The 27,387-nt window shown below is 38.0% G+C and overlaps 1 protein-coding gene across 2 annotated transcripts in view; it reads left to right on the forward strand.

The window, feature by feature from the left end:
• The window catches only part of LOC124378872 (mediator of RNA polymerase II transcription subunit 13-like), a 98,152-nt gene that overhangs the window by 55,296 nt on the left and 15,469 nt on the right, over positions 1 to 27,387 (forward strand). For both annotated transcript variants that reach the window (XM_046838680.1, XM_046838681.1), the window contains exons 3-9: positions 593 to 677; positions 828 to 911; positions 19,271 to 19,419; positions 22,051 to 22,242; positions 23,152 to 23,316; positions 25,079 to 25,226; positions 26,811 to 26,915. In XM_046838680.1, the coding sequence (XP_046694636.1) occupies positions 593 to 677; positions 828 to 911; positions 19,271 to 19,419; positions 22,051 to 22,242; positions 23,152 to 23,316; positions 25,079 to 25,226; positions 26,811 to 26,915 (928 nt within the window). The remainder of the gene's footprint in view (positions 1 to 592; positions 678 to 827; positions 912 to 19,270; positions 19,420 to 22,050; positions 22,243 to 23,151; positions 23,317 to 25,078; positions 25,227 to 26,810; positions 26,916 to 27,387) is intronic.

The following is a 27,387-nucleotide window of genomic DNA, read 5'->3' on the forward strand; positions in this document are numbered from 1 at the left end:
CAACAAGCAGGGTAGAAGGAAACAAGAAGTCTGGGGTTAACGTGGATGAGACAGAGGGAGTCAGCGATGTAAACATGACTGAGAACAGAGACATTCCTGATCATCATCATCTTTTCTCTGCTTGTGTTCTATAAGGTGGATGTTCAGCCTGCATACATTTATTAGATAACAAAATTTTAAAATCTTTTATAATAATATTATGTGAGGTCAATTTACCAGCGTGCCACTGATACAGGTAGTGGTAATGGCTACTTTTTACTTAAGATACTAGATACAGGTGAAGGTTGTTGGAGCCACCCAGGTATTTGAGTGGTATTTGTGTATTTCCGAAAATTGCTGATTAGGTGCGTAACAGTCACAAGATTGTACATAGAATGAGCGCGGTGCGGAAAACAAAAAACATGCGGAGAGCAAAAGTTTAGATAAAAGAGGTAAAAAAAAAACTAGACAGGTTGGAGTTGACAGGAAGGTCACGGTATTGCAAGTAGCTATTCCTTACAAGTTCACTGAGCAGAAAATGTCAGGTGTGTGAAACATGTCAGACTGCTAATATTGTTACTAATGATTTTATGGTGTGTGTTTGTGTTTGCAGTGGTCGAAGAGGGACTGTGGGAATGTGGGCTTTCCTATGAGTGCAGGACACTCCTCTTCAAAGCTGTTCACAACCTGCTGGAACGGTAAAGTCCTAAATAATGCGCACACTCACTCCCACACACACACACACACACACACACACACACACACACACACACACACACACACACTTGTGGAGCTTGCAGTAACACCCTTTGAAGTCACTAATCACTTTTCGGTGGTGTTGTTTCCAGGTGCCTCATGGACAAGGACTTTGTGCGCATCGGCAAGTGGTTCGTCAAGCCGTATGAGCTCGAGGAGAAGCACCTCGGCGCCAGGTGAGTCCTCGACTAAGAAGCATACCTTCGTTTACAGGGGGCGTGATATCACAAATGCCACGCCCCCCTTTAGACCACAACGTAGTGGATTTCTTTCGTAATTTTCATATAAGCATATAAAACCCTGCTCTTCCACATTATTCATATTGCACAGGATTGCAACATTTCATTTGTTGAAGAATGTCATGTCAGGCATGTTGGACTTTTTCCAGTGACAACTTTATGGTTATAGCAACGATAAACCCAATGTGGAAGGGAAGTGGTGGCTCAGTGTTTAAGATGTTGGACTTCTGCTTGGAAGGTTGTGAGTTCAATTCCCAGCATCACCAAGCTGCCACTCCTGGGCCCTTGAGCAAGGCCCTTACCTCTTTAATGCTCAGTTGTATGTCGCTCTGGATAGAAGTGTCTGCCAAATGTCACAAAAGTAAACCATAAACTCCTCTGTCCAGTCATAGATTATATGCAGTCTTTTGCATGAGCTGTTACTATAGCAACAACAATATATTAGAACCTGAACATTGGTGTAAACATATCGTTCTAGTTCCTGCCTTCTGACCAATCAGATTCACTCAGTGCCTTACAGTCCACTTGTGGTAACTGCTGTTACAGCATGTGCTTATTTAATGATAATGACATTGCACATAGATTTTATTGAATGATAACAAAGTCAAAATATTTGCATTACATACATCATTTTTATATCTCAAATATCATTTTTAGAAAAAACAATATTAAAAAACACAAGCTTATTTTTTTATATGGAAAAAAAAAGAAACATTTTGTTAATACAATTTGGGGAAGCAGTGATAGGTCACGATTAATGATGCATTATTTTGATATAAAATTAATAATAATAATAATAATAAATAAATAGTTATTATATTATAGTAATAATAGTACTTATATAATAGTATAATATAATAGTAATATAATAGATTTTTTAATGATGTTGCTGGTGGTACTTTTAATAACAATAATAATAATGATAATAATAACAATAATAATAGTATTAATAATAATAATAATAATAATAATAATAATAATAATAACAATAATAATAATAATATGAAGAAGAATAGTTTATTTTGCTGGTGGTGCTGTTAATAATAATAATAATAATAATAATAATAATAATAATAATAATAATTTAAATAATAATAATAAGATAATTATAAAATGATTATTTTTAGTAGTAGTAGTAGTCTTTGTGTCTGTCTATTTAATCAATTATTTTTCTTCATTAATACTCAGTTTTCTTATAATATTTAAATTAATCGGATCGAGATTTGTATCCAGTTTCCCAAACCTCAGCTGTCACTACAGCAATGAGATGTTTGCTGAAAAAAAGGGGCGTGTCTCTGTGCCAAGTGAATTTTTCCCTCAACTATATTTAAAAAAAAATAACAGCAACATCAATAAATAGGAAAATCTGTGGGAATAAAAAATATAGCTAATATTGTGTATGTTACAGTTTGTAGGAGAATTTGCTCGAAAATTGCTTTTGATAACAGAGCAACGTTCCTGCTGACATCGATTTTCTTACAAGTGGTTTAATTGCAAAGAAATGTTTAATAGTGAAACGATTCCATTCAGCTGTCGAGATTGTCTGTACTCGGTATATAATCACAGCTACGATGCTCCCCAATACGTTTCATGCCTCTCTGCTGTGAAAAAAAAACGCGAGCTTGTCCCTCGAGATAATACACTCGAGGTGTTGTCTTTGGAGTGAGAGCGCTCCCACCTCTCACGCGCTTCTCAATGACAATCCTCGGCAGTGTAGTGTCACAGCAGTTCGCACCATGTGGCGGAGGAGTTTGCGAGCGTTTAGTCGTCCCCCAGGAGGCACCGGTGGCAACAAGTTTTCAGGTGGGGGAGTGTGTTGGTGGGTGGGGGGGTTGTGACACTCGTGGCAGTGTGTGTGACGAGGATGACAGTGTGTGAGGGGAGAAAGGGTGCCAGTCGGTCCAAATGTGTGAGAGTGTAAGGTGTGTGTGTGTGTGCTGCGAAAGAGATAATGGAGTCAGATTAGTAGGCTGTCAGAGCAGCTTATTTGAGTGAATTGTTTGAGTTGACATTTGATTTTTCGACTGATGGGATGAAGATTTATTATTAATTATAATTTATTGTGATTGATTTTCAATAGATTTTCTGCTTTGTCTTCATTTTTTGCTTGGTATTAGAACAGAGCCAGGGTTGCCATATATCGAGATTCCCATCTGAATATATATATATATATATATATATATATATATATATATATATATATATATATATATATATATATATATATATACACACACACACACAATTCTATATAAAAAAACAACACACATTTCCTGGTATGACCACAGATGCAGGGTTGTATATATATATATATATATATATATATATATATATATATATATATATATATATATATATATATATATATATATATATGATAGATAGAGAGAGAGAGAGAGCGAGAGAGCGAGAGAGATAGTCACAGCATGACAATGCTCCAATGCTCCTGTGTGCACATTGAGCTTGGTGAAGATATGCTTTACGTGGGTTAGAATGAAAAATTTTGAGGCACCTGCTATAAAGCTTTGACCTCAACCTTACTGAACACCTTTAGGATAAATTGGAAGACTGACTGGCCTCCTCACCTCACCTACATCACTACCTGACTTTACCAATCCCCTTGTCTTTGAATAGACACAAATCTCCACAAGCACACTCGAAAATCTAGTGGAACATCCTGAAGATTGGAGGTTATTATAACAGCAAACTACAGTAATGTAGAAGGGGATGTCCACAAATCATAAGAATCTTAAGGTCAGGTGTCCATAGCATGTTGCTATTTAACAATGATATATAAGTAAATGTGAGCGTGGTGAAGCACTCTATAACGAGATGTTATAACATGACAAGTTGCATTATTCTGGTTGTATAAATTCCAAGCGAGAATAAATAGCGAATTTTATTTTTAATTTAAAGTTTATATACTGCGTTTTAATGGTAATTCCTCAGTTGATTGTTTTCCTGTAACATAAGATGTTGGACTTATGTTCAAAAGGGTGTGAGGGTAAATCCCAATAGCAGCTTACCAGTGAGGGTAAGCTGCTATTGTGGGGCCCTTGAGCAAGGCCCTTAACCCTCAACTGCTCAGTTGTATGAATGAAATTAATATAGTGACTCTTGATAAGAGCATCTGCAAAATGACACAAATGTAAATGGTTGTTGGACATGAAAAGCAGAAAAAATGAAAAAGCTTGGTTACTGTTTATTTATTTTTTATCATAAGTAGTCTTGTTTGCATTGTGCTATTACTAGAAATAACAGAAGCATTGTACATATTACTTTTCACTCTCGGAGAAATATTTTGTTTGTCCTTGTATAACAAATAGAGCAAAACATTGTTTTTTTTTTCCTCCCATTTAAATGTTTTTTTTTTTATCTTTACACAATTGCTTACTGATGAGATTGAATTGTTCATTGTATTTTTGTCTCTGTAAACACACACACACACACACACACACACACACACACACACACACGCACACACACACACACCGCACGCCAATGAAGATACATTAGAGACTGTTGCATGATTTTTTTTTTTTTACTGTCAATTGTTTTCTCTTATATTCATGAGATAATCATTGTTTTTAAGAAGGTAACAGAAACGCAAATATTTTCTGATAGACGACGGGCAAAGGAACACGAAAGCAGTTGTTTTTAACACGCCGGACTCGTGTAATGCTTAACGGCTGAGCAGGTGTTGTAGCCTGCAAAGGAAATGTTTTTATGTTTTTTTTTCCTTCAACCCTTGTGTCTATAAAAGAAGAAATCAAACAAAACCATGAGAGAAAAGAGAAGGCAAATATATTATAGAGATATTTATTCACAAATTTAGATTGGGTTGGTAAAATGACATCCAGGATTGATTTGAACCACTGAGTACTGAGTTAGAGTGTAAAACTTTCTTTCAGCTTCTCCCATTAGGAGTTGCCACAGTGGATCATCCGCATGTTTGATTTGGCACATGTTTTTACGTCGGATGCCCTCCCTAACGCAACCCTCCCCAATTTATCTGGGCTTGGGACCGGCACTAAGGCTTGTGCAACCCTAATGGCTGGGGTTGGTTCCCTGACCGGAGATCGAACCCGGGCCGCAGCGGTGAGTGCGCCGCATCCTAACCACTAGACCACCAGGGAACCTTACTGAGTGTACAGTGTACTAAATAAGGTATGAGTGGAGTAGAGGTTTTGGAGACTACCGACTGAAATGCATACTGGGCCACACAGCATAACAATCTTTAGCTTATGGATGGAACTTAATACAAATAATCAGAAGACCCAATCCTGTTCCAGCAAGACAGCACCTCAATACACAAAGCCAGCTCCATGAAGATATGCTTTACATGGACTGGAGTGGAAGATTATGAGTGGCCTTCCGTAAAGCTCTGAACTCAACTCTTTAAACACCTTTTGGATGAATTGGAACGTAGTGAATGGTCCGGTGCCACCCAGATGAGAATGGGTTCCCTTTTAAATCTGGTTTCTCCCAAACCTTCTTCGTCATGCCATCTCGGGGAGTTATTCCTTACCACATTCACTATTGGCTCACTCGTTAGGGACAAACTTACAATTATAAGTTATATGGGTTTTTCCCGGTTTCACAAACTTCAAGCCAAAAAACTAAACCCCATAACATTAGACCAATGAAATTTCCGATCGGAAACGAAAAAACGCACCTCACCTGTATTCTGAGCTGCACGGCATCGGGAGACAAAACTTCCATCGGGTCATTTTTAAACGCACAACGATGCCAAAAGATAAACTCCTGAGAGAAATAGTTGTGAAAGGAAGGAGGAACACAGTGAAATATGACTTTCTTGGTCGGCTACTGTTTAGATACAAGCCGTTGTAACGTGTTGAGTCAGGGTAAAGGGAGAGCTCGCTTCTGGCATGCTATTCCCAAAATACCGCTATGCTCCTAAAGGAAGCGCAACATATTTCACCCGTTACACCGTGTGTAACGTGTCTTTCGTTAAAGCCTGTGTAAAGTACATTAGTGTAGTGTTTAGTGTAGTGCTTATAGACAGGTGCGGCTTATTTATGTTGAAAATAAAAATATTTGTAAAATTCAGTGGGCTTATATATGGCTTATATAAGGCTTATATATGGGTGCGCTTTATAGTCTGGAAATTACGGTATGTTGTTTTATAGCCACTTTATCTCTGTAAAGCTATTTTGGGACAAAGTTTATTGTTAAAAGCGCTATATAAATTAAAATAAATTGAATTGAATTGAAATGAATGCTGCCTGCACTCTACTCACCCTACACTAGTACTTGACTTTACTAACACATATCTACACAAACTCACCGAAATCTAGTGAAACATCTTCCTAGAAAAGTGAAAATGATTATAACAGCAAATGAGGACTGAATGTGGAATGGGAAATTCAACAAAGCACATACGAATCTTATGATCAGGTGTCCACAAACTTTTGTCCATATAGTGTATATCTCCCTATAATATCATGTAATGACAGAGTACAGCATAACACCATGTAGTGTAGCGACGTAACTGAATAACTGAAGAATAGATAATGTGTTTAAAATAGATACAAATAATGAAAGAATAAACAGACCTCACCAGATGGATTGCAGGGCTTGCGGTTGAGACTAAACTGGACTGGTGGCCCAACAAAAAAGATACATTTGCATGCAGGTGACTGAAATTAGGCGTACATGGTGACACTATCTGCCATCAACAAGTGCTGTGCTGCAGAATTCGTATTAACTGCCTGGTCATGATTGGGGTGGTTTAAATTTGCCTACTATTGCGTTTTTGTTTTCGTTGTACAAATATTGCGGGCAACTACAAACCAAACACATACATCCCCGCCCACATCTCTAATGCTGCATTGACCAGTTATAAACCAGAGTTCATGATGTAGCCACGGTTGAGTTACTGTCTCAGAGCTGGCAATTCTACCTACTGTACACCCCGCCAACCCCACAGGCCCCCCCACAGACCCCCCAGGTTTAAATTTGAATAGGAAAACAGATGCAGGTTTTTGAGCATTAAACAGATGCAGGTAAAGATACTGACATTGTGTTCCATCTTTATGTTAGTTATAGTGATTATTAACATTTGCACAGAGTAGGAACATTGTGCAACACTGCTACTTTCTAGTGTTTGAAAGCAGTAACTTTTCCACAGGGTGCAATAAATAACATTTCCATAAAGCCCAATGCATAGCGTTTATTCCACAGTGCAATGGATCCCATTTCTATAGAGTACAATGGATGCCATATCCATATGGCGCCATGAATAACATTTCAATAGATAACGTTTCCATAGAGCACAATGGATAATGTTAGTCGAAAGTTCAGTGGATACCATTTTTGTAGAAGACAATGAATGCCGTCTCCAGATAGCTCATTTGATAACGTTTTTATAGAGAGCAATAGATAACATTTCTATAGAGTGCAATAGATAATATTTCCACAGAGCGCAATTGATAGCGTTATCTGAGAGCGCAATGGACACCATTTCTATATAGTGCAGTGGATAGCACTTCTATAGAGGTCAATAGAGAGCATTTCTATAGAGCACAATGGATAACATTTCCATACAGTACAATGGATAGCGCAGTGGATAACATTGGAATAGAGTTCAGTGGATATCATTTCTACAGCCATTTCCATATAGTTTAATGAATAGAATTTCTATAGAGTGCAATGGATAATATTTCAACAGAGTGCAATTGATAGCGTTATCTGAGAGTGCAATTGACACCATTTCCACTGCACTTCTATAGAGGTCAATGGATAGTGCAGTGGATAACATTGCCATAGAGTTCAATGAATATTATTTCTACAGAGCACTACAATGGATAACATTTACATAGAGTTCAATGGATAACATTTACATAGAGTTCAATGGATATCATTTCCCCAGCGCACAATAGATAATCTTTTCATAGAGTGCTTTCCCATAGAGCTCAATAAATATAATGGATGGTATTTTCATACAAGTGAAAGTACAATGGAAAAAACCCTTGTGTTCACTGTAAAAATTGTATTTTCCTTTTGATCCTTGTAGTGTTTCTTATCCCCACTACAGACAGATGTAGAGTTGGATTAGTAACTCTACTGGGCTGTGCTGTTTCAAGAACTGGATTAAAAAACCAAATTTAATTAACTTCCTGTTTACATAAAATGACACAAACGATTTCTTTGTAAAACTGCTACTAATTATGTTATTGTGATATTTACTATTATTGATTTATGGATTCAAAGCAACTTGAGTTTTTTTTTTTTTTTTATGTCAAACCCATAAAGTGTTTGTATAAAGCACATGCTGCGCAAGCTGACAACGCGGTTGTGTTATAATCCTGGTTGCCAGATTGTTTATCGTTTCAGTCTTTTAATCAGAACATGAAACCTTGTCTACACATGATCCTGGAGCAGCTCAATGACTTTCTACCAAACCGATTAAATCGTAAACAAAAGTCTCAGTGAGAACGAAGGAGAAGCAATCTGGCAACCCTAACATAGTGAGAAAAAAAAAAACACTACAGGATGATAGTATACAGTAAATAAATGATGGAGTGAATGAAGCATGAAATGAAACATGAATGAAATGAGAGCACGAGGATAAGAATCGAGGATAAGAGCAGTATCCTCAGTTCTGTCTCAACAACGCAGCGGGAGATCAGAACACGTCTCTCTTTCTCTCATTGTCTCAGTGTGTCTCTCTCGCTCGTCTCCGAGCGTCTGATTCGCTTTGAACAATAAGGACTGATGTTTATCCCTTACCGGAGAGAAGCGGCGCGTGTTGGAAAAGGGAAATGGAAACACATTTTGTGTTAGCAGTGCTGGAATGTTTACATGCATCCAGTGTGTGTGTGTGTGTGTGTGTGTGTTTGTGTGTAAGAGAATGTATATGCGGGAGTTTTCTTTGTGTGTACGTTGTATGATTGGGGAGGGATTGTGTGAATATCAGAACAGCAGTGGCGGGAAGCTGAGATTTGCTGCGCTTCCCCGCTGAGCTGCTGGAAGAATGGGGAGAGCTCTGTCATTAGGGTATGGAGAGGAGGGGGATGTTAAACCCACCTGATTCTTCTCTGCTTTGACAGCTTTGTCTGTGCCACACTATCAGCTGCTGCGCCTCCTGCAGGGTCCAACACAGAGCCAAGCAGTGAATTATTGAGCAGCCTGAGAGAGAGAGAGAGAGAGAGAGAGAGAGAGAGAGAGAGAGAGAGAGAGAGACACACACATGCCATTCCTTAACACCGAGAAATCCGCATGTGCCAAAAATATGCACAAACACACACACACACACACACACACACACACACACACACACACACACACACACACACATACATACATGCACACACACCACTCACGATCTGCCTGCTTTTCTCTCTATATCTGATCCTTTTTTCTTTAATACTAGAAAAACCTTCAGGGCTGCACATTTATTTATCATCTAATATTATAATCATATATAATGTTTCATTCTATTTATAGTACACTTTTTCTATACATATACTTAGCTTTAGGTGCTCTAAAACAAAAGAATAACAAATTTCAATGATAACAAAAATAAAAAAATAAAAAAAATACAATCATTAATAATAAACTTATAGAGTAAATAAAATGAATTGAATGTAAAAAATAAAACAAAATTTCTGAATGGAAATAAATACAGACAAAAAAAACCATGATGAAACATGAATAAAAGAATAAAAAAAGAATAAAAAGTAATATCACATTTAATGTTTTTTATGAATGATTAATATATAATAATAATATATATAATATATTATTCTATATAATTATGAATATAATACAATGAAAACATTTTAATTACAAAAATAAAATATTCAAAAAGCAAATCAGAGGAAGTACATTTTTATTTTATTTTTTATAAAAAATATATATATATATATTTGTGTTTATTTTATATAAAACATTAAAAGAAATTTAAACTTTTTAATATATGGTCTTCTCAGTGGTCTCTATTGTTCATTTTTTTTTCTTTTCTTTTCTTTTTTTAGTCATTTTCACAAATTTCCCTTATAGTTGATAACACTTTATTTTAAGAAACACATTAGGTGTTAATTAAAGTCTTGCTCTTTTTTCCTCTGACTTTATTTGTAATGTTCCTAAGCACTTCCACTGCACTGTAATCGGGGATCCGCTGTGTAAAAATGATTAATAAATACATTATTAGGTGTGATAAATTATTAAATGCAAACTGCTGAGCATGAATTAATCATCCAAACTCATATCTTATTAGCATGTAATGAGCAATATGTCATACCTGTAGGTTCTAGGTAGTGATAAGTGACTTTACTACAAGATTTCTTCCATATCCCATTATATATTCCCTCATATACATTTTTTATTCATTCTTTCCATTAAAATTTTAATAATTTAAAAAGAATGCGCTGTAGCGCTGTTTTATTTGACACTTTAGTTAGTGTCTGATAACATTTATATACTAAATACAGTGTACAATGGATAACATTTCTATAGAGTACAATGAATTACATTTCTATAGAGTACAATTCACAACATTTCTATAGAGTACAAGTGATAACATTTCTATATAGCACAATGGATAACATTTCTGTACAGTACAATTCATAACATTTCTATAGAGTACAATTGATCAAATTTCTATAGAGTACAATGGATCACATTTCTATAGAGTTCAGTGATTAACATTTCTATAGAATACAATGGATCACATTTCTATAGAGTACAATTGATCACATTTCTGTAGAGTCAAGCGGATCACATTTTTGATTACAATGTGTTAAAATAAAATGGATAACATGCCCATAGAGCACAATGTTCTATAACATTTGCTTAAAATACAATGAGTACAATAGAAAAACTTTCAATAGAAAAAAAAATTTAATAGAGTACAATGAATAATATTTGTATATTTTTATATTATATATTTTATATTTGTAGTCATTGATTTGTCATTATAGTTAGTAACGTGCTATTTTATATATCATGATCAGGGATCTGGTGTGTAAAAACAACTCACACATACATACATAAATATTTATCTGTAATCCCAGCCTGTGAGTCACATTACTGACCCACAAAACTCAATTACCCAGCGTGCATTTCATGGCGGAGCTTGCGGCTTGAAAGCAGGAGGCGCTGTAACCTCCGTAACGCTTAGTTAACTTTCATTCTTCCCCCCATTGCCCTGAGCGTGAGGACTACCAGCACATCTCTGAAGTGATGCCGCCTTCGCCACCCCTCCTCCTTTCTTACCTCGCTACCTCCCTTTTCCCTCCAGACCTCCTCTCCACTGACTCTCTCCCTCCCTCTTTCCCCTCCTTTCTTTGTGTCTGGCAGTGCGCACTGCACTGTACGTTGGTAACAGATTGCATCAGACTCCCAGAGAGAGAACGAGAGAGAGAACGAGAGAGAGAGAGAGAGAGAGAGAGAGAGAGAGAGAGAGAGAGAGAGAGAGAGAGAAGAGAGAAGAGAAAAGGTAGAAGTAGAAAGAAGACAAGAGAAAGCCTTATAAATGGATTGTGCTGATCAGGATAAACACGCTTTTAAATAGAAACACAGGACATACAGCAGCATATGTGTGCTGAATTAGCAACACTGTTATGAGTTAGTGGTGTACATAAAAAAACAAAAAAAAAACCAACAATATATATAAATATGTATATATAAAAAATTATGTATTGCTCTTGTTATGCTGCACATTACAATCGCTTTACATATTGAAGTGCAGTTTGTTTAGGCAAAGTATGCCATCATTTTTTTTTCTCTAATTCATCAAGATATGAAATATTACTTTTACAAACTTGTATGTGAAAATATATACTGTGGGTGGGCTATCAGGCTATCAAGCTATAACAATGGACACAAGTATAATATGCAAAATTACTTTGAATATAAATATACCTATGGCCTCATTTGCATAATTTAATAATTACTCTAAAAGAAAATTTAAAGTAAAATTAAAAAATGTTTTATTTATCATGTATGTGGCATTAATAAATATGTATTATTATTATTATTATTATTATTATTATTATGTTTATACATTATAGTCTTAATTCCAATGCCACATTTTACCAAAGCACCTCTATATGATATTTGTGTATAGCAGTGGTTAGTATAGTGATCAGGAATTGATGAATATGTTGTGCATTGTCATTGTTCAGGCATTTTCTCTTCTGAACCAAATTAAAATTTTTCCACGTACACTTTGATGTTTTAAACGCTGCTAACCCACAGAGCGTGTCTTTTACTGCACACAGAGCATGCCTGCTTTTGATGTGTGTGTGTGTGTGTGTGTGTGTGTGTGTGTGTGTGTGTGTGTGTGTGTGCGTTTGTAGACAGTTTTCCTAGCCTGCTTTGGCTGGGGGGAAAGGAATGACATTGAGACATTAGCCATCTCCTTGGCAACAGACATCGGGTGTCAGGCTACATCACGGGGTCACTCGGACACTGAGCTGCTTAGCTGGCTCAGGATAAAACTACATTAGCCATGTGTTTACTTATCGGAGGACACTTTATTTCACCTTTTAACTCCATGATTCTGTTCATTGAAATAAAAAAATATATATTAGGGCTGTCAAATTTAACGCGTTAATAATGCTTATTATGTTTGACCGTTTTTATCACAAATATAAATGAAAATGAATAATATAAAACAGGCAAAAATGAGACCTTCACTGCAACATGACGTCCTTTCTTTATATCTATAAGAAAAAAAAAAAAAGGAAAAAAAAAACTTTAGCCAATGTTGATTGGAGTTAAACACTTAAAAAGTATTTATTTAAGGAACATTTAGAACAGATAAAATGTGTGATTATGTTGCAATTAATCATGAGTTAAAAACAGCGCTAAGAAGGTGCTAACACAATGAATTTAAGATTAAATTAAAATTTCTGAGGCGGGAAAGTGTGCGGGTTGCGTGACGGAAGAACCGACGTCCCCTCAAAATTTCGGCTGCGAATTTCTAATGATTCGTAACATGGATTTTTATGCGTAAATCGAATTTTGCCGAATGACTTTCCGTATGTTCTGAATTGTACGTGTTCAGGGGGACGTTCATATCCCGAGGTTCCACTGTATATCATTTTTAAAAATCCCATTTCACATTAAGTCCCAATTTGCTGTTATCATATCCTTCACTTATCTAGGAAGATGTTCTACTAGATTTTGGAGTGTGCTTGTGGAGATTCGTGCTCATTTAGCCACAAGGTCATAAGTAAAGCCAGGTTCTGATCTCGGGTGAGGAGCCCTGGGGTGCAGTCTGCATTCCCAGAGGTGTTCACTAAGGTTGAGGTTGGAGCTCTATAGCAGGAGATCTTCCACGCCACTCCATGTGAGCTGACGTTGCACAGGGGCATTGTCATGCTGGAACAGGTTTGGGTCTCCTAATTCAAGTGAAGGGAAAATTTCATGTGATCGCACCCAAAGAAATTCTATACGGTTGTGTGTTTTCAAATTTGTGGTAACAGTTTGGGGAAGAAGCAAATATGTGTGTTTTATTCAAAAAGCTCTCTGTATTTAATCTAAACAGGCAGCTAATTGATATGTGTGCTGCTGTAAGCAGATTTATTTTTGCCGTTGTTTTATTGACTAGCAAACACACACACACACACACACACACACACACACACACACACACACACACACAGGCATTATCTCTAATCACTTGTATCTTATAAATATTGTCATTATCTCATACTTATCTTTTATCTATTTTTACTTGGTGCCGGATTGATTGGAGGCGAGGAACGATGGCGGAGATAATCGCCTCAGTAAAATTGCTTTGTTATTAATTTCTTCGCCCCAATTTGGGACCTCGTTGTGCGTAAATGTTCAATCAGCATGTTTTTGCGAAAGATATTACAACGATCTGTCATCTAAGTTAGGGTGTTCTACTTTAAATCGAGGTATAAATAAAAATAATACAGTACAGTCTGTTTATCATAAGGAAGTGGGCAATGTGGGAGAAATCTCATATTACTGTACACGTATAAACACCAGACGAGATTTCTATAGTATTCCTTTTTTTTTACTTTTATTTTGTGTCTACAAAAACACATTTAACAGTTAAAAAGAGGGTGAACTAGAAATATGTTTTTTTAAAAGTAAAATAAGCTGAATTTGAGTTCAAATTGAGGTCAAATTCAATACTATAACCATTATATTTAATTTTCTACATTTAAAAAAAACTATATCGAAAGATATTAAACCCACCTAATCGGAGAAAATGTACCGTGACGTGTTTTAGGTTCTGAATGGGTTTTTTTGTTTGCTATCAGTTACCTCAGGAATGTATTTTATTTGACTGCAAAAAAGGAACAAAGTTCATCTTTTTCTGTTTTCCATTTTTGTTTGGTCGGTTTAAAGTGGGCGGGACTATCGAAGGACCGACCGGAATTCGTAATTTTCCCAAAAATATCTACATTTATTTTGCTACTAGAAAAATACAAAATCATCAGGAAGAAAAAGTGTGTTTCTCTCAAATCACAGGTGTACATGCCTGCATTTTGTGTTCAGCGCTACACCTTTGAGACGAGGCATCAGACATGAGACACGAGACAGGGTCATAAAGATTATTACGGCTTTGGACAGCTCGCTGCCTCGAACACTTCCTTTCTTTTTAATGCTATGACAGTAAAAGCACACAGTAGATAAGATTATATTTCGGATACATTATATGGCAAGTAATAGACTACACCTTGGATGCGATCCCTACTGCTGTTTCATCCCAGTAGGCGACTTAGTTGGCTTCAAGTTGAAGTGTATTGATTAGTGTCTGAATTTTAAAGCAAAAGCCTAGCTGGTGTGTACAGGATGGCCTCCGAGTTTAGATGATGTTTTGCTCAAATCCAACGCATTTACCTGGTGTAATGAATGAAATGCTCATGCAGTGTTGAGTCAGCGAATTGCGTGTAGGTGTGCACTGTCAAGATTCAATTTTAGTTCAGACCGTATTTCATTTTGATTTATATTGCATGTGACTTGCTCGGCTTCGGCATAAGAAGTTAACTGCGCTAGCTTTGTTACGTTTACGGCGTTCGGCAGACGCCCTTATCCAAACTTAAATTTTTTATCTTATTCATGCAACTACGCAGCTAAAAGGTTAAGGGCCTTGTACAGGGGCCAAGAAAAGGCAGCTTGGAGTGGCTGTGATTTTATCTCAGCTACCACATCCTCCTTGTATAATCAACAGAAGCTCTCTTTACATCCTTCCAGTCTTAATTTTTAAATTTTTTTAATTTGACTATTTTTTGCAAAAGTAGATCAGCAATTCGTGACTTGACGTGTACCTAAGCTTTACGTGACATGCAAAACTCTCTCTCTCTTTCTCTCTCACACACAAATTGCTGTGGATGGTAAATGGCAGTCATTTCCTGGCATCTCCAGCTGTGCCATTTCTGATTGATTCTAGTGTGTAGTATAAAATTGTGCTCAGTACGAGTCCATTCATGCATGATGGGATTTGTATTAGGCATGGAGTCATAATGTACACAATGTTTTTTTCCTGTTTCTGAATGTTTTTTTAGCTGTACATTCAAAAGCAAGAAAGGGTCCAAACTGGAAACTTGCCCTGATTTAAAAAAAAAAGTATATACTGATCCTTACATGGGACTTCATTTATTGGAGAAATTGGAAAAGAAAAGTCTGTGGTACTGCATGACATGTTTATTGAATTCAATTACTGTCAATTCTATTAAATGAAAGTTTGTTTATATTCTGAAAAATAGAACCAGTAATCTCATAATAAAATATTGTCAGCAGATATAAAAACATACACTGCTTCCTGTTCACAACTGTTGGGGTGGAATTGGTTATGTGGCTGTCGGAGTGTGGTCAAGAGTGTTAGCAGTCAGGATTGGTCAAGAGTGTATGTGGCAATGAGTGGGACTGGTCGAGAGAGACTGGTCGAGAGAGAGAGTCTGCAGGAACAGGTGGGATTGGTTAAAGTGACTCCAGGATTACATGAGATTGGTTAAGATTGCCTGAAGGAGTGAATGGGAACTGACAAGACTGCCTAAAAGACTGGGTGGGGTTGAACAAAAGTACCTGCAGGAGAATGTGGGGTTGTTTAAGATTGCCTGTGGGGGTGGGTGAGATTGGATAAAAGTACCTGCAGGAGTATGTGGGGTTGGTGAAGATTGCTTGTGGTAGTCGGTGGGATTGGATAAAAGCACTTGCAGGAGTATGTGGCGTTGGTGAAGATTGCCTGTGGGAGTGGGTTGGGTTGGATAAGAGTACCTGCAGCAATATGTGGGGTTGGTTAAGATTGCCTGTGGTAGTGGGTGGGATTGGATAAAAGCACCTGAAGGAGTATGTAAGGTTGGTTAAGATTGCCTGTGGGAGTGGGTGGGAATGGATAAAAGCACCTGCAAGAGTAATCTGGGGTTGGTGAAGATTGCCTGTGAGAGTGGTTGGGGTTGGATAAGAGCACCTGCAGGAGTATGTGGGGTTGGTGAAGATTGCCTGTGGGAATGGGTGGGGTTGGATAAGAGCACCTGCAGGAGTATGTGGGGTTGGTGAAAATTGCCTGTGGGACTGGGTGGGATTGGATAAAAGCACCTGCAGGAGCATGTGGAGTTGGTTAAGGTTGCCTGTAGGAGTCGGTGGGATTGGACACGGGTACCTGCAGGAGCAGGTGGAATTTGTTAAGATGCCATCGGGAGTGAATGGGCTTGATAAGAGAGTTTGCAGGGCAGGTGGGATTGGTCAAGTATGCCTACAGGAGCAGGTGATCTTGGTGAAGATTGCCTAGAAGCGGGTGGTATTGGTCAAGAGAATCTGTGTGAGCAGGCAGAATTGGTCAAGAATGCTTGTGGGACAATTCAGAATTGGATAAGAGTCTTGTGGGAGGGAGTGCCTACTGGAGCAGACAGGTTTGGTCAAGAGTGTGGAAGCTGGCAGGAGTGTGCAGTAGTGTCTGCAGGAGTGGGAAAAAAACTAGTCAAGAGTGTCTATGGGGTGCAGGCAGAACTGGGCAAGAGTGTGCACAAGTACAGGCAAAATTTGTCAAACGTGTCTGTGAAAGAGGGTAGAATTGGTCGAATACCTGCAGGAGCAGGTGGGATTGGTCAACAGAGCCTGTGGGAACAGGCAGGATTGGTAAAGATTGCCTGTGGGAGCAGGTGGAATCGATCAGAATTCCCTTGGGAGTGAGGGGGAGAGGAATTAACAAACAGTCCCTTGAACACCTCGACATAAAATAGTGGTGTGATGCTTTTTTGCCTCCGAAGTTGATGATTTTTCAATAGCAGCAAAGCGGTTTGACTTTACACCACATCAATTAATTGTCATAGCCTTTATCTGTTTATAGATATAGTTAATGCAGTGGAAGTTCTGCGAAATAAGCCTCCTTTTATCACTATAAACATTTTTTTTTCTCACGAGTCTTGGTGCTTTTAAGATGAAAAACAGCAGCATGACATGTTACTGAGAAATCAGTAAGTCTTTCTTTCTCTAAGGTATACATAAAGATAATTGTTGGACTTGCAATAAATAGACGTCTTTTATGTTTATTCTGGCACGAGTTGACAAAAATGTTCCTATACTGTTTTTTCACAAGTACTTTTCTTTTTAATTTGCCCATGAGAGGGAACGTCTCAGTTTCCTTATTAAGGCTTTTTTGTTTATCTGACATGAGGGATTGCTACAAGATAACACTAGATTATTAAGAGAACTTACTCAGAAGTGCTGTAATCCTGTTCAAATATGGTGAAAATGTCAAGCAAGGCTGTTTAAGTGAATTTGATAAAACCTTGTCAATTTCCATTTGCTCACTCGGCTTACACTAACAGACCATAGTGGAAAAACCTCAGTTTGAGCACAGATGCTTCTGCATAAGAGGCTAAAACATTCTTAGTGTAAAACATTGAATGTAGCTGGGCTGGTTAACAAGAGAAAAAAGGTAAGGTATACGTTTTCTCCAGACAGGACAACTTCTATTACATGTGCCATGCAACTAGCTATAAGAGCGATTGGAGAGGTTGATTTGTTTAGGGTTTTTAATTTTAGTTTGAGTCCTCACATAGCTTTTATAGAACAGAATCTTGATAATGACCTGACAGAATGTAGTCTACTTAGCAGAAAAACATGACCCAAGACCCAAACAGTAGTAAATGATTGATTCTGGCCTGTAGGTTTTACAGTGAGATCATGTGCTATAAATGTTAGATTTAACAGGACACTGGGAAAATGTGTGATACTCCCAACATTGTTAGCCAAAACACGTAAGCAAGGTTAGCATGTTATATTTATGCATGGTGTGCCATGCTGACGCCGTTTGATGTCACGTGGGCGTGAACCTACGACATACACGTAATCGCGAGACAGGGAGTAAAGACAGGTGACGTCTCTGGCCCCGCCCCCTCAAAAACCGACGTCAATACCTAGGCATGTGACGTATCAGAAAACTCGACATGCCGAGGACGATCACGTCCAGCAGCTTATACTAAGAACAGAGCATGCACGGTGCCGAGTTCTGCACCTTCAAGCGCCACTCACATTTTTCTTCAGGAATTGTCTCATTCTAGTTATTATTATTAGCATTCAAATTGGGGATACTTCTATTTGTTAGCCAAATTATTTAAGCGAATTTAGCGGGTTGGATGAGCTCCTTTGTTGACTATAAATAAGAACATAATGTATAGAACGCATAATGTTGCTTATAAACGATGTACTACACATCTATTAGATTGATGGCATTGCATCGTAGTGTAATTTCAGAAATCGAAAGATGGCTGTTGAGCAGTTTATCACCGAACAGAGATTGGAAAATCGCATTTGATGCAGTGCACAAGGTTATGTATTAGTTGTGATACTGTATAATTCTGCAATGTGGACCAATGTGAATATTGGTTACGGGCATGTGCATTCCGCCTATCTAATGCTCTAACATGAGATTCTCCCACTGGCACTCGGTGTATCCATAAATAGATCCTCATATGGTTCTAGCACAGACTTGGACTGGTACGTGAGAAATGAGATAGAGAGGATGGGTCTTGTATTTCTTTGTACTATTCCAATTAGGCTCAGCATAGATATAAATTAAAATGTGGATTTTAATGTGTGTGTACTGTGTTTGTGTGTGATAGAGAAAGAGATTGCGGGTGTGTGCTGAATCAGCCTGCTGTTATGTCTCCAATGTTCTGTTGTTCTTGGTGTGCTTGAAAAAAAAAAACTAAACAAAAAAAACAAAAAAAAATAAAAACGCACTTCAGTTGACTTTGTGCTTATCGCCCTCTTCTGGACACATGCGTGCATGATGTTGAGCACATGAAACCACATAATCTTATTTCTCTGTGTCTCCCCAGCAGCAGTGAGCACCTCTCTTGCTCCTTCTCCTTCTTCCTGCATGGTGAGAGTAACGTGTGCACCAGCGTGGAGATCTCACAGCACCAGCCTGTCTACCACATCACCGAGGAGCATGTACGCCTGGCCCAGACCTCCAGCAGTCCCATACAGGGTGAGACATACACAAGATTTGTTTTTTACCACTTCTCTAAAGCTATATACAAGTTTATGGTAATTGCTTATTCCAGTATTTAGATCTCAGACATAATTATGGACATACCTATCAAGAAACGTACGTACCTGGGGGTTGACATTGGCGAGAACAGAGGTGTGTCTCAGCTACACACGATTCTGACCTTGAAGCATGTGTTTCTTGCGTTGTTTTGGCTGAAATAATGGGTTATATTGAGGCAGACGGCACTGTTTGGAAGTTTACCACAGTACAGTATTTCACCATGGAATTCATGTTTTGGTTGTGAATGGATACAATAAAAAAAAATAACCACAGCTACTACTAAAAATATAAAGCTGATGTTGTTCATTTATAAATTTATCATTTTGTCATTTTATGGTAATGGATTGTGGAGGATATTTCTTATTACTTAGAAAAACTCTAACCCCTGCTATAGCTGAAAAAGCAATTTATACTCAAAAAATCAAGCTATTTATAGTAAAGGGTTGTGGATATTACAAATTAATTGGACAATCTGCTTACATCAGGAACCTAATTTTTTAATTAAAAATGTCAAGAGCAGGAAGCAGGTGCAAGAAAACACTAAGTAACAATAAAACATGAACATAGCAAACATAACCTGCGAAAGAAACTGGAGCCTGAGGAAAAACAACACAAACATGGAGACAAAGAGTGCTGTGAAAGGTGTGACTTCTGTACAAGTGCTTATTACCAGCCATATAATTATAATATATGATCAGTCACACAATGAAGTTATGAAAAGAGTAGTAGAAGCCAGGCTGAGAGAAGAGGTGACCATCTGTGAGCTACAGTATGGTTTTATGCTGAGGAAGAGCACCACAGATGCATTATTTGCTTTGAGAATGTTGATAGAGAAGTATAGAGAAGGTCAGAAAGAGTTGCATTGTGTGTTTGTGGATTTAGAGAAAGCGTACGACAGAGTGGAGAGAGGAGTTGTGGTATTGTATTAGGAAGTCTGGTGTGTCAGAGAAGTATGTGAGGGTGGTGCAGGACATGTATGAGGACAGTGTGACAGCAATGAAGTGTGCAGTAGGAACAACAGACTGGTTGAAGGTGGTGGTGGGACTGCATCAAGGATCGGCTCTGAGCCCTTTCCAGTTTGCAGTGGTGATGGACAGGTTGACGGACGAGGAGACAGGAGTCTCTGTGGACTATGATGTTTGCGGATGGTATTGTGATTTGTGGTGAGAGTAGGGAGCAGGTAGAGAAGAGCCTGGAGAGGTGGAGGTACGTGCTGGAGAGAAGGGGAATGAAAGTCAGTTGGAGTAAGACAGAGTTCATGTGTGTAAATGAGAGGAAGGGCAGTGGAGTGGTGCGGTTGCAGGAAGAAGAGGTGGAGAAGGTGGAGGAGTTCAGGTACATGGGGTCAACAGTGCAATGTAATGGAGAGTGTGTTAGAGAAGTGAAGAATAGAGTGCAGGCAGGGTGGAGTGGGTGGAGAAGAGTGATAGCAGGAGTGATTTGTGATAGTGGGGTATCTGTGAGAGTGAAAGGGAATGTTTATAGGACTGTGGTGAGACCTGAGACCTGAGACCATGTTGTATGGTTTAGTGGCAGTGGCATTAAGTAAAAGACAGGAGGTGGAGCTGGAGGTAGCAGAGCTGAAGATGCTGAGATTTTCATTGGGACAATGGACAGGATTAGAAATGAGTTTATTAGAGGGACAGCACATGTAGTACGTTTTGGAGACAAGGTGAGGGAGGTGAGATTGAGATGGTTTGGACATGTGCAAAGGAGGGACATGGGGTATATCAGTAGGAGAATGCTGAGGATGGAGCTGCAAGGAAGGAGGAAAGAAGAAGACCAATGAGGAGGTTTATGGATGTGGTGAGGGAAGACATGCAGGTAGTTGGTTTGAAAGAGGCAGATGTAGAGGACAGAGGTGTATGGAGACGGATGACCCACTGTGGCGACCCCTAATGGGAGCAGCCGAAAAATGGAGATCCTTTTTTTAGTAACAGTTTATTATTATCATTTGTGATAAAAAAAGAAAGGAATCAAATTAACACACTTAAAAAAAAAAAAGATTCTAACTTTTAAATAAAATTTGAGTAAAATTAAATTAATAAAAAAATGTTATTGAAAAGATTACATAGGTTAGACCCTATTCATCTGGGTAATACAGATGTGTATGTAAGTGCACGCATGCACGTGTGTGTGTGTTTGTGTGTGTGTGTGTGTGTGTGTTTTACATTCAATATTTAATTTTCTAAAGATATGATCTACTTAACTGTTCTACTTATTTCAGCATAATATAACAAATGTCCTCATTCCTGTCAGGATTTTTAACTTTTAAGAGAAATTCTTGAAGCTGGACATAAAACACTAAAGAATCCATAGCACTAACCAAAACAAATCTTATTTCCAGTACTGAGTGAGTAGCCACCTCACTAACTCTTTTTTGTTATACCCCTGGCATTGTTGTGTATGTTTTCAAATTGATATGAATACGTGTACTGTTACACCCCTAATATATATATATATATATATATGACAGCCCTTACTGTGTCCGTATGACCTGTAATCATGAATCTGCCATTTAAATGTATGCACTTATCAGTTTTTTCTGTCTTTGTGTCTTTCTCTCAGTGATTCTGAGTCCGTACGGATTGGGTGGAACTCTGACGGGTCAGGTGTTCAAGATGAGCGATCCGGCAGTACGCAAGCTGATGGAAGAGTGGAGCTACTTCTACCCCATGGCTCTGAAACACAGCAGGGGCGAGCAGGACAGCGACCTCAGCTACGACCCCCACAGCCATGTCGCTATGGAGGTCATTGTGGGTGAGTGGCTCGACCAAGACAAATTCTACACTCTGTCCAGGCAGAGGCATGTGATCAAGGAAGATGAAGGAAAAAAACGTCTCTGAAAAGCCTGTCGAATTGATTAGAAAAAGAGCTTTTAGGTGCAAAAAGACTGAAGACGGATGGTAGAGCTGTCAGCCTGAACTGAGAGTTCCAGCTGGATAATTATTGGCACTGACTCAGCACTGGGACACACAGGGGAGGGGAGGGGAGGGGAGGGCAGACTGGTATCACTCAATGAGCAATGGTGATTATGTAACGTAAATCCGACTCAGCTGTGCTAAAAAAATCAAGTATCAATAATATCAAGTATCAGTAATCAAATAATGAATTTTTCTAAAGAAATATGATAATTTTATACAAAAAAAGGGTGAATGCTTGCCCTTTAAATCTCCTTAATCTCCTTAAGTGACCTTGAGGTTGCAGCAAATCACATGGTTTTAGCTAAATGAAATATATCGATATCGTCAAAACCTCTTCTGAAGAAACTTCCCAAATTACATATCCATTTGATAGCCAAAGGTCACAATTCTGCTTGTGTGAAAGAAGTCTTCTGTAGAACCTGTTATTAAATGACTTTTTTTGTGCGTTTTGTTCAGGTTCTTATGCAAACCTTTTATAAATCAGAGGCCAAGTGTCCTTCAATTGCTCATTCTAAGTGAGCAGCTGTTCCTGTATTTATCAGGACCGGTTTTTAATCTTGCGTGGGTGCCGTTTGGTTTGACCTTTTTAAGTGAGATAAGGACAAATTTATAACATTGACAGGAATTACTCTAATGCACATTAGCAGTATTTAAAGTTTTAGGATAGATTCACTCAAACTCTCTCTCTCTCTCTCTCTCTCTCTCTCTCTCTCTCTCTCTCTCTCTCTCTCTCTCTCTCTTTTAGGTGGTGTGAGGATGATCTACCCAGCAGCCTTTGTGCTCATTGCCCAAGCTGATCTGCCTGTAGAACAGCCTCCTCCTGCCCATGGAGCTCAAAGTGGCACTAGAGACTCATCAAACTGCGGCATTCCCCTCACCCCTCCCACGTCCCCAGAGCAGCCCTGCTCCGGTAAGACTCACAATCAGATGCATATCAAAAAATTGTCGTTTTTTTTTTTTTTATTTGTTTGTTTTTGGCTTTTCAAAAAAGGGTGGCTGATAAAACAGATCATAAAAAGATCTTAAAAAGATATCTTAAAATATCTTACATACTTTAACCATCATCAGACATTTCATTTGGTGGTGCACAATATGTATCAGGATTTATAGGAGAAAAAAAAATGAAGGTAAAATTAAAAAGCAGATTCAAAAATCTAAACAAAAAATGAAAAAAAAAAAAAAAAAAAAACAGTGTATAATTTGTATCTAATCAACTACAGTTATGGTTAATAAACTATTAATTATTGTATTGAGTCTCATCAACTATTAACTATTACTGTGCATTAATGTCAAATTGTATCAGAAACCATGTTTATATTGCTTCATACCACAGCATATTTAAATCCTGATTCTGAATTCTGGTTAAACACTCTTCTGGCTGCAAGGTTTATTTTAATGCACATGTTCTATTGTGTTATCGCTTTTTTATATTAACTAAATTAGGTTTTTTTTTAGGATGAGATGTTTATTTTTTATGGAGCCAGAGATAAAGCTGTAAAGCCGAAAAACGTGCCGACTTGTTCCATATTCGCTATATGGCCAAAAGCATTGGGACACCTGACTTTCCGGGCCACGTGTGCTTTTTTTTCAAAACGGTTACCACAAATCCGGAGGCGCACGATTATACAGGACGAGTTCGGATGGACCCGACTTCACTAAAGCCCTTATAACTGAATGAGCAAAAATCTCCACTTTAAAATCTAGTGTAACGTCTTCCCAGAAGAGCGGAGGATATCATAACAGCAATCGGGAACTAAACGTGGAATGGGATGGTCTAAAAAATATATATATATATATATATATATATATATATATATATATATATATATATATATATATATATGAATTTCATTGTCGGGTGTCCACAAACTTTTGGCTTATATGTTCTGCAAATGCAAATAAAAAATGGATGAAAAGCAAAATCATTTTTTAATGAACGATGATTAAAAAAATGCAGTTCTTCGCGGTATGAGATGAAGAAAACGCTTCAGCGCTATTGCTTATTTGCAAATCGCACAGCTTTTGTGTTTATATGATGTAAGAGCTGAAGAGGGTTTCAACAAAAAACTCATAACACTGAATTAGTTAACATGCTTGAGCGTTCCTCTTCTGATGGACTAATCATTAGCTGGGCTGAAGTCCATGATCAGCTCTTTACATTCGCCCATAGATCCACACGTAACGAGGGCATTTCCTCTTGTCCCAGCCTCATTACCTTTCACCTCTGCAGCCTGAATGTAAACCTGCTTAGTGTGCACTTTCTGTTAATGGCTCCAATAACAACCCACTGGCCCACATTATTACCTACTAGAAGCCATTAGGAACTCTACAGATTCCAGTGCGCCTGATCCTCATACTGTAATACCGTACATACATGCTGATCTCCATAATTTATAATCCCCAAAATGCTAATTATACGATACTCATCTCGTTCCAGCCTTGAAGGGTACGCCGAAACTCCCGAACTGTAATCTTGATGGTTGTCGTTTTGTAGCATTAGTATGTTTAGCACCTAAAGGTCCACGATAAGCTCGAGATACCGTTACAGATACTGTTGTTGGATTGATTTGCTTTTAGCAGGAGGAGCGTAAGTGAAGCCGCCGTCAAGCCTGAGACCAAACAAACCGCGAATGACGAATCAGACGCGATGTTATGTGTTTGTACATTTCTAGGTGACAGCGGCTTTCAGACCGCAGTCTCCAGCGTGAGCAGTCAAGAGAGCGGAGTCACCCACAGCCCGAAGCATTCGGAGAAAAAGCTGAGCAATCAGATGGTCCACCAAGCATGGAAGGAATGTTACATGAACCAATTACAGCGCAAGTATGTCTAGTCGAGCATGTTGTCTTCTTTTTTTTTTTTTTCCACCTTGGCCACATAAAAGCAACTCCGAGAGTCAACTCTGCCTTTTTGAAATCGAAATGCAGAAAGAAAATGAGGCCAATTTCCAGTATTAGTAACATTGGCAGTATCTGTTTCTATTAACAGATGACAGTAAGCCAAATGAAGCTTATTAAAACCCTAGAGGACCTATGATTCTTGTTTCTTTTTACTTTGTCTTTTACTAATTTGCTAGATTTGATCATTTTTCTTTTCTTTTAAATGATAGATTTAGTGATTTTTTTTTTTTTAGTAACACAACCATAATAACAAAATCGATCGATATACAGTTGACACACAGCAAACATATAAGAATATAACAACGATATATTGTTAGAATGAAAGAATGACAATGGAAAGGCAAAAGGGCAAGACAAAACACAGGAACGAAAAGAAAAAAAGAAGACGGAAAAAGTGATTATGCTAATTCGAAGCATTTTTCCGCCAATCGAATACGACTATTTAAAAGTCTTAGGTTCGGTTTTTGTTTGTTTGTTTGTTTTTTTACATTCGTATGTATTTGTGAATAAAACACATCCGCATAATATAAAATCCGCCAACTTTAAGACGGACTCAAAGCCATAATGCCTCCAATTTTATCAATTTATTTCAATTCAGTTTTATTTGTGTAGCTCTTTTAACAGTGGATATTGTCCCAAACACCTTTATAGAGATAAATAGGTTATAAAAATTCATGCTTTGTGTATATTTTCACTAAGAACCTACTTTTTGTCAAAGGAAATCAACATGAGCACTTTTAGCAGTACACTGTTTAAACAAAAGTATTGGGACACCTGACTTCCAGCCATAACTGTTACCATACTGTTATCAACTGATACCATAAACCTTGACGCACACAATTGTATAGGATGTGTTTGGATGCACTAGAAGAACTAGAAGATCTCTTCCAGAATGTTCCCGTGCACAAAGCCAGCTCTAAGAATATTTGGTTTACATGGGTTGATGGGAGATCTTGAGTGGACTGCTATAGAGCTCTCAACACCCTTGTGGTTTAATGACAAATCTCCAAAATTTAGTTTTGAGCAGATCAAGTAGCTGTTCAAAAAGCAGACATGAGCTTTCAGAGGCAGGTTTCCACAAATTTCTGTATATTTAGTGAATTTTACAATTTATGTCCTTCATGATTTCCCTACAGTCTAAAGAGAACTACTTTTTACTGGTACTATAAGGCAAGAAATAGACACAGATATTCAGACAAGTTATGCTTAGTGTAATGGAGCTGTATCATTTTCTTTAGCAGCATAAAATCAGTGTTAGACTGTGCCTGAACAAGGTATAAAATACGCCAGGATTAGAGAAATCCCTGCTTATTGGTTAGCAAACAAGGCGAGTACACAGTGACAAATCCCAGTCAACATGTCCAAGAACGTAGCAAGCTGAAGGACTGCGTTTCATTTACTGTGTGTACGTAAGGGAGCATCTTTCATGCAAAGTGTTGCTTGAATGATTTATATAACGCTTTATAAATATACACCAGAGCGCGTCTTTCTTCTTGCTTTGACACAGATGCAATCTGTCGAACGGCATGGTGCCAAAAAAGGAAGTGACAAGCGAGGTGGCAGTGTGGGACTTCACTGACCCAGGGGAGAGAGCCCCATGCAGCTGTAACAGGTGAGCGTTTTTCTTTCTCACCTGCTTGGTGGTCTTCCCCCTCACACTGTTAAAATTGGATCGACACCAGTTTCTGATATATTGCACTTCATAAGTGGTGAGAGATTCCTTCTTGGATTGACTACTCTAAATTGCAGTATAGATGATGACAAATTAACTGGCTGGCAGATTTATTATATATCATCAGCCCCTTTATAATTGATATTTGATGAAGAACTGCAAGGGGTCTGTTCCTATAATGTTTAACAAGCGTTGAGACATTGGGGACAAAAGCTATTGTAGAGGATCTTGGACGTTCTTTTATGTTGAACATTTTTACTAGTTATAATAATAATAATATCAATAGAGTCTCCAAAATCAAGTGCTCATAATTACTTATATCACCATATGTACACCGGATATACCTGAACGTTTGATTGTACGGCCCATAGGTTTGAATTTTTGTCAGCAGTTTCTTCGTGCCAGTGTTTTA

The sequence above is a fragment of the Silurus meridionalis genome, chromosome 25 (genome assembly GCF_014805685.1).
Source record: "Silurus meridionalis isolate SWU-2019-XX chromosome 25, ASM1480568v1, whole genome shotgun sequence".
NCBI lineage: Eukaryota > Metazoa > Chordata > Actinopteri > Siluriformes > Siluridae > Silurus > Silurus meridionalis.